Source organism: Cyprinus carpio, chromosome B21, assembly GCF_018340385.1.
Source record: "Cyprinus carpio isolate SPL01 chromosome B21, ASM1834038v1, whole genome shotgun sequence".
Classification (NCBI taxonomy): Eukaryota; Metazoa; Chordata; class Actinopteri; order Cypriniformes; family Cyprinidae; genus Cyprinus; species Cyprinus carpio.
In genome coordinates, this window is record NC_056617.1 from 654542 (window position 1) to 663293 (window position 8752).

The 8752-nt window shown below is 37.2% G+C and overlaps 1 protein-coding gene across 1 annotated transcript; it reads right to left on the minus strand.

Moving 5' to 3' along the window:
* Positions 1-294: 294 nt before the first annotated feature.
* Positions 295-4650, minus strand: LOC109110560 (adhesion G protein-coupled receptor E3-like). The gene is made up of 9 exons (XM_042747811.1): positions 4548-4650; positions 4247-4428; positions 3626-3787; positions 3344-3550; positions 2452-2684; positions 2004-2070; positions 844-935; positions 589-751; positions 295-400 (listed from the first exon to the last, which is right to left on the minus strand). Exons 1-9 carry the CDS (start codon positions 4648-4650, stop codon positions 344-346), a joined length of 1266 nt encoding a protein of 421 aa, XP_042603745.1. The 3' UTR covers positions 295-343.
* Between the last annotated feature and the right edge of the window lie 4102 nt (positions 4651-8752).

Genomic DNA, 8752 nt, shown 5'->3' on the forward strand with positions numbered 1-8752 from the left:
CAATAAAACCTTCCCTAAAAAAAAAAAAAAAAAAAAAAAAATCTTTTGATACTTGACTTTTTATATTATAGTACAATACAATACTTAAAGTAATATACTGTAAAATGGATCATCACAAAATACGTCATGAAGTCATTCAGCTGGAGCTGTCCGAGATCCACAAAGATATAATTGTAAAGTTATGAAATTTTTAATCTTGCACAACTAGATGATTCCATACAGTTACTTTATTTATTTTTACCATGCATTTATTTATTATTTCCATGCAATTATTTTATTTTTTTTTTTTCTTTTTTTTTATTTATCATTTTAATTTAAATTGCCATCATTGATGTTGTAGTATTCAGTGTTGTTTGGCACAGCAAAGACATCTGAAGAACTTCCTGTACTGCTGCCTGACCTGGACAAGAATGAGACGAGAAGAGAAGAGTGACTTCATCAGATCAGTTTAACCTCTGAAACTCATGAACCAGAGTGGAGTTTGTTTATCATTTATGGCTTTAGAAACATGAGCCTTCTGAAGTAGTTTTAAAAGCTTGGAGATCTAAAGCATTGTGGAAACACATGTACATTGAGTAAATGTCTGACCTCATTATTGAGGACACAGTAGATCAGGAAGATGAAGGTTCCCTGCTGGGAATTCAAGATCAGGAAGAGGATCTCCAGCACCTTACTGTCTTTTGTGAAGAAACCCAGAACCCAGGAGCAGCCGAGAACAACAAACTGAGCCACAGTTTTAAACACTATAATCCTGCAAAGAAACATGTCAAGAGAAACAGTTAATGTGTATTTACTGACCATATACATGGTTTCCTACAGAACAATTAAATAGTAACTAGTTACTTGGTTTGTTTCATCTGTGAAACGTCAGCATTAAGATTTGTGAGAGTTGAGGTCATAGTGATGATGATCTTGATGAAGAGAATCGTGTTTGACTGCAAAGTAATTAATTAATTAAATAATTAATCACCTTGATCCCTTTTGAATGGTCTCTTCCATCGCGTTGAACGCTTATGGAGTAAACTATTGTGTTCTCTGAATACTGAAGCCTGATTTGTTCCCATTCATTTAGCTGCATGAACTAATGGTGCTTCAGCCCGTCTCTGTGACATAACAGGCTACGTTTTGTCAGAATCCTTCTAATTTAGTGTGAAGATCATCTCCTTGCTGAACTTAGAAGAAGAAACCAGAAGCAAGTAGCAAGAAAGATCGCCTCTGACCAGCACTTCCCCTGTGGCCCTTCGCCGATTTAAAAAGTGCACATTTTCTGAGCAAATTTCTTGCGACATTGTTGCAAATGTCATGCCGCGGATGTGTCTCATGCAGGGAAGCCTCTACTTTCTGAGAAAGTTAAGGAGAGCAAATCTTCCTCAGAAGCTGATGGTCAACTTTTATAGATTGCATATTGACTAATTGTGTGACAGCCTGGGATGGTAGCTGTACCAAAGCTGCCCCAAAAGCCCTGCAGCAGGTTGTAAAAACAGCACAGGACATTGTTGGTACAAACCTACCATCACTTAAACACCTTTAGAAAACCTGCTGTCTGAGAACAGCGAATAATATTATTAAGGACATCACTCACCTTGGAGTTGTCACAAGAGAAATTTTGTTGCGTTACACAATGACAATAAAGTACTTGACTTGACATGACTCAGATGGGTACGGTAAGCATGCTCACTGGGACAGAGTGCTCTCATTGCAAGAGCATGAATCTCGCCTTGTTTCGTTTGCATATCACCTTCTTTAAGGAGGACGGTGGTCCTCCCCCATCCAGTCAAAAGATTCAGACAAAATGCACTCACAACTGACTTATTTATTTGTTTGTGCAGCTACACAAACATGAACAAATCAGGCGTCGGTATTCAGAGTAAACAGGAGTTTACCCTGTAAGTGTTCAGTGCAATGCTTGTTCCCTTATCTCAGAGAACCGAGTTTATTTTAGTAACCAGATCATTTTCCTTTTAATATAAATAAAAGTCATGAGAAATACGAGAAGTGTTTACCACTAGTATGACACAAACAGGACCCAGAAAACTCCAGATGAAGCCTTTATCTATTTTAATCCAGCAGCTGTTTAGAGAAAAAAAAATAATAATAATAAATAACTGAATTAATTTATCAGAGATACTATTTCAGGTGCTGACTGGTGAAGAATTACAGATTTTAATCTTGTGCATGATGCTGATACAGCCTACCATATTGGTATGTTTTGAAGCATGGCTGCTGGTTTAAGCTGGTTCTCTTAAGCAGCTAGCTCCTGCTCAGGACCAGCTTAGGACCAGCACATGACCAGCAGCCATGCTTCAAAACATACCTAACCAGCATATGCAGTTTTTTTTTTCAACAGGGTATGTCAAGAGTGCACATCAGATAGCAGAAATGTCATAAAATCCCAAAGCTGCTTTATTTCCTTCTAATCAAATTAACTTAAAAACGACAACAACAACTCACTGTTCACTGCCGTAGCCTTCTGGAACCAGACCGACAGACACACACACCACAACCAGAGCGAATGCATATCCAATCACACACAGGAATCTACTGCTAAGCACCTCCCTCTTTTTGGAGCTGATCTGTGATAGGTTCTTCACACAGATGAAGAGCAGCACAGCTTCAATGAACATCCACACAAAGCCGGAGAGAAAGAGGAAGTGCAGAAGGCCTGAGATCACGGTACACAACACCTGGAGACCAGGAGAGATGGTTATGATGATTCTCAGTGAGGCTGTGCTGAGCTGTAGGCCTCGCAGAACCTGATTTTACCAAATGTGACATGTTCCTGGATCAACAACTTTGTAGACCCTGAAACAACATTGTGATTAACCAATCACATTTAAAGAACCAGTTTATAGTTTTTGTGAAGTTTATGCTTACAATCAGTGTTTGGTGCTTGTCATTCATCTATCATTTCCTTTAATTTTAAGGATTACTCACAGGTAAGGTTAGGTTTAAGTGTATAGATATGGTCAAGACTACATTTTTTGGATTAAAATGTTGTTCCAGGGTCAACAAAATATGTGGACGTGCGTAGGGCTCCTTCATCTGTCGCTGTGATTTTTCCAAGTAAGACATGTTCCTGGATAAGCATCTATTGTTAATCCTGGATCAACATTACTGCCCAAAAGACTTAACCTGATCCCTACACCTAAACCTAACCCTACCCATAATTTATTCCTAAAATCAGTGTGAAATGTTAGCTGATTAACAAGGGTGTAGAAGCACCTAACCCTGATCACAAGCCTTAAACAGATATTTCCTGAAAAGTGATTGGTTGATAGGAATGTTGATCCAGGAACATGTTGTAGACGGTGAAATCACGCTCGCCCTCCTTCATCAATCTCACCTGCTGAGGCCGTATGAGGCTCAGGAACCTCTGTGTGAGCAGGAACAGAAGGTGAGCCAGCAGAAGACTGATGCAGATGTTGATTCGAGCCAAATTATTCACTCCAGAACTCCACTGGCAAAGGGCAAAGGTCAACAGGGCCAAACTGAAGAACACCAGCCCCACGATCACACACACCAAATTCAACAGATCCAACTGTGAGTCGCTCTGAGAAAACATGTGAGAGAACATGAGTGCCAAATCTGTGCTCTTCTTCAGTGCTCACTAGAAATGTTCTTGTACCTCTGCTGGGCGGCTGGTTTGCATGATGAGAGCAAATGTTGACAGGTGAACACAGGAACATACAGTGTAGCTGCTGTTGGTCATTAAAACAGAACAACCATCTACAATCCACTCGCTGATATTCCAGTACACACAGGACAGAGAACCACTAGGATCAAAGTCCTGCAAATGAAAAAAAATTAATTACAGTTTTTTTCTCACTTTATATTACATTACAGTTTTTCTCAGCTCACAAATGTAGAATTGCCACTCAAAATACTCTGCACAATGAAGCACTGCATTCAAAATATCACAAACACATCTCAAAAGCAAACATTTGGAAACACCTTTGCCATAATATTAATTCCTGTTAGTTTCTTGTGTGTTACATTGTGTGTTGTGTTTTGCATAAGAAAGTGTTTCATAAAATTGAAAACTGAGTCAAAGGCAGAGAATTTGGAGATTTGGTGTGTGCTTCTGCTGCTTGAGCGTCAGCTTTCAGAAATCGAATGACAAGTAAAGATTTTGTGTGTGAGCAGTTAAAAATAAACTGTAAAATATCATATTAAAACACTGAATATTATAAGTTTTCAGGTGTTCGTCAGTGCTCAGGTTGGACAAAAACACATTTGAGTCTCTCACTCGGATGTGTTTGAGGGTGAAGTTGACTGGTTTGGTGAGCTTAGTGTTGGTGGTTTTGGGAAGAGTAGCTGAGATCACGGTGGACATCATGGTTTTAACCGTTTCAGATGATGTGTTGAAGAAGTCTGGCTTCAGTAGATTCTCCATTGTGTTGTAGCTCATGAAAGCCACAGCAGCTGATCCTGTGTGACAGAAACAGAAGCTTACATGCAATACTACATAAAAACACTAAAGTAAATGTGGTTTAATGGTGATGATATGACATCTCTATGATTTATTTTTTAATCACACATAAACATACTTTCTTTGTTGTTCTTTGCGATCCCAATGAGATCGATGTCCACAGAAGAAATTGTTGTGTCCAGTCGAGGGATTTTCTCAAAGGTGACCTGTGGTCCAACCATGAAGACTTGACCCTCTGATTAAATACAAGCAAGCAGTTATATTCTTTTATATTTATATTTATGTTTCTTTTTTCCTTTTTTTTTTTATGAAAGTCCAGTTCCATTCAATTAGCACACAAGACAAAGAAAATGACCCTTCACTCTTGTTGGGGTTTCATCTCTGATGTAGTTTAAACGAAAAAATGATGTAGTTTAAGTGAATAAATGTAAATGTAACCACAATTACAGTAACTATTACTGTATGTCATCTGAAGGTCAAAAGTCAAATCTTACAGTATACTCAAGTGCTTCAGTTCTCAAGCAGTTTTTCTTCCAAAACCAAATGTCCAAAATGTCTTTAAAATCAAAACCTGTAACTGATAAACTGCACCGACTCTCTGTTTTTATCTTTTGACTGTTTGGTAAATGTCTTATCGTTGACTGTTTTTATGTGCAATGCAACAAATTTTATAATAAAATCATTTGTCTGATAAATTGATGAGCTTCTCACTGTAAATGAACCTGTGTTAAATCATTTTTTCATGGTTTTTCAGGACAAAACGTGTCTGTGTCAATTTGACGAGACCCTCTGCTGCTCTCTAGACAAAATAAAGTCACTGACATCATACTGTATATAATATCAGTCACCAATAATAGTTTAATAATGCCTCCACATACCTACAGCAGCAAGAGTAAAACTGACGCTGTCATTAGTGTCTGTCGGCTTCACTAATGTAGAAATTAGTTTCTCGCTGGTTTTTAACACACGGTTTCCAAAGGAGGCTAGTTCAGCTGGGTTTGCTGATGATGATGACTCTAAAATCTTTTCTGAAGCATTGAAGGCCACCGTCAAAATGTTTGTCACAGTCTAATTCATTGATTAGAAAAATACAGTTATTGTAGATACTCGTTTATGTGTTTGTTTAAGTCTAATTCATTTATTATATATATATATTTAAAGTTTACAATCTTTGTGTGAACTTGAGCTGTAATATTCTCGATCTGCTCAAGAAGATTTTGTAAACATCCTCCAGAGGTCTGGCTCTGAAATCACACAATTGAGCTTTATACAGTAAATAAAACCGACTCTGTGAGTTAACAGAAGTTAGCTTGTGCACAAATCAGATATATGTAGAAAAACACATTCATATTTTAAATATCTGCCAATGCACATCTTATTACGTTGCTCTTTAGACTATTATTGATAGAAGCTGTCCAACACTAAAATTAAAGTTTCAGAAACTTACGGTGCATCCTTCTTGCAGTGTTATATTTATATCTGCAATGACAAAAAAAAAAAAAAAGTTTGTGAATTATTTTTTAAAACAAGGGTCATAAATAAAAGATGAATGCATTCGTGAGTGTGGGGAACAAACTGAAACTGTATGGGAAGTTAATGTGAAAAAATCATGAAACTAAATTCTAAAAGTGACTAATTTGTCAAACAATCTTCTCAAAAGTCAGCCACACAGAAACTGAGCAAACATAATTTCTCTTAATATCCACAAATGTATTATTTGTGCAATGAAGCTCATTAAATAATGTCTGCTCAGTGGATTAGGTCGTATTTTCATAGATTTAAAATTTGAAGGAGGATGCCATTAATGCTGCTAACATCCGAAAGTGTAGATGAATAGTAAAGAAAATTTCTCTTGCTTGTGCACACTGTACAAGTAATAATGACTGCAGTTATCTACAACCGTACAGTACATTTCTATTTTATCCCTCATCTTTATCTAGAGACACAAACACACTCTGTTCAGTTCTACAGATCCACAAACATTCAGTCAAAACACAGTAAACAGAGGAATCAATAAATCAGACTACGTTACCAGCTGAGCTCGTCTCTGGTGCGACTGTAACAGTGCTGCTGATGTTAGGAGGAACTGAAAAAAACATGACTGATGAATACCAGTGAACAAAGACACAAATAATACAAAGAGCTGGAGTGAATATAATTACCTGCACAGTATGCAAAATGACAGCCAAATGGACGAACCAACTCATAGACATAATAATTGTCTGGGCAGGCTTTGACTCTAATGTAATGCGTATGAAAGCAGCAGTTATTGCTCCAGGTAGTGCAGACTAATATAGAGACGATTCCATCCCCAACTGTTGGGTGTCTATCATTAATCCACATTGGGAGATTTGTGCCACAGCTATAGGTGTCAACACATGTTTCTGGGATATGAGTGCTTATGTTGTTAATGAAGAAACGATACCAGCCGCTCCAGGTGACATCCTGGTCACAATATATGACAGAAGCATATCGATTACTGCTAACTCTCCATGGATTATCCAGCACACTGTAGCTGGAGCAGGGGTCAGAGACACCAACTGAAATGAAAATAATTACCTGTTTTTATTTAGCATTGACATAACTAATCTTGAGTTATAGCCTATAGTTCATGAACATTACTAGCAGCCCTTCACATGCAGTATCCTTCAGAAATACAGACAGTATTACAGTATTATACAGATCTTCACATTTACAGTTTACATACCAGCTGTGATTGGCTCTTGTGTGACAGTTATACACGCCAAGATGTCTGAGAAAATTATAATGAAGACAAATGAATTAAAAACTTTAGAGAGGGAGCACGTGTAATCCATTTATTAAAAATGAAAGAGGAATGAAGCTGCCAAGCCTTTTCTGTCTAAAACAACAAAAGAAGCACTACAAAAGTAGCTTATATGATTTATACTGCATATTCTTGAAGACGGACATTTTTGAAACTGACTATACCACAAGCACTTCAGCTACATTTAGAACAAACGCCATTGGTTCTTACATGTCACATGACCAAACATCACTGATGGTCACATGCAGTCAATTCCCTGTTACAGTCCTTCATTCGGAGGGGAATATTAATGAATTAAATTTCTGTAGTATGACTTCAGATGACATGGGATACAGTTAGGTCTGTATTTGGACACAGGCACAATTTTTATTATTTTAGCTGTTGACCGAAATGTATTCATGTTACAGTTATAAACAGTTATATATCACACTCTGAGCTTTAATTTGAGGGTATTCACATCAAAGTTGGAGGAAAGGTTAAGGAATTACAGCTCTTTAATATGTATCTCCCCCCAGACATATACAGAAATATATGATGTAATAGGATTTTATTTACGGCTGGAATTGAGGTTGGTCCGAAGCACACAACATCATCTGGTGGCATACAGAGCCGAAATTATGACATTTGTGTCAGTGTCCAAATATATGGACCTAACTGTATATCACACAAGTCTGGGATGATCAGAAGCTGAAGCTATCACAATATTTCAACATCACAACTTGAGAATGTTTTGGAGCTTGATAGCTTTAGTTTTCAACTACAGCCTTTATATAGAAAAGAATGATCAAGATAATCTTCCATGGAAGAAAAAAAAGTAAAAATATTAAATCTCAACTCCTGTCTGTTTGTCACATTAATAGCAGCATTGCATTATTAAAGACTGAACTGTGGTGAACAGTAAATGAGGTCAGGGGATAGAGTTACATTCAGTAATTAAGGCAAGAAGAAAACAAACAAACAAACAAAAAAAAAACCATCTAATTTTCCATATGATAAACTAATAAGAACAAACAGAGTAGGAGTCCACTAGCTGTCAGTGAATGAATCAACTGCTGTCTGTTCACTAATGAAGGAAGATGAGAAAGAGGTGACCAGAATAAAATGTCAGTTTAGTTACTGTGAGTCAAACATGCAACTTAATTAGCATAAGTCATGAGTTAAATATGCAGGTTTACTCCTCCCAAACTGGATCGACATGCAGACGTATGTAAGGCTGATCAAGTTGTACATACATTTTTAACAAAAAAGCAACAAGCAAAACTCATGGTTTATACTTACACAGCATGACAGAGATCGGCACTCTTGTAAAACCTGTCATTAAACATGAAGAAATTAAATCCGACATGCATCATGTGACCACAGTTTTTCTCATAAATGTTTCAGGTCAGTGTGAACCAACCTTTACATGCTAATCATGACAATCAATCAGTCGATACTAACATACATACAAACATACTCACCTGTCTGAAAGAAAGCCATTGTCAGTTTGACAGCCCAGTGTATTTATCTAGTGTATCATCTAAAAGCCAGTTCAGAGG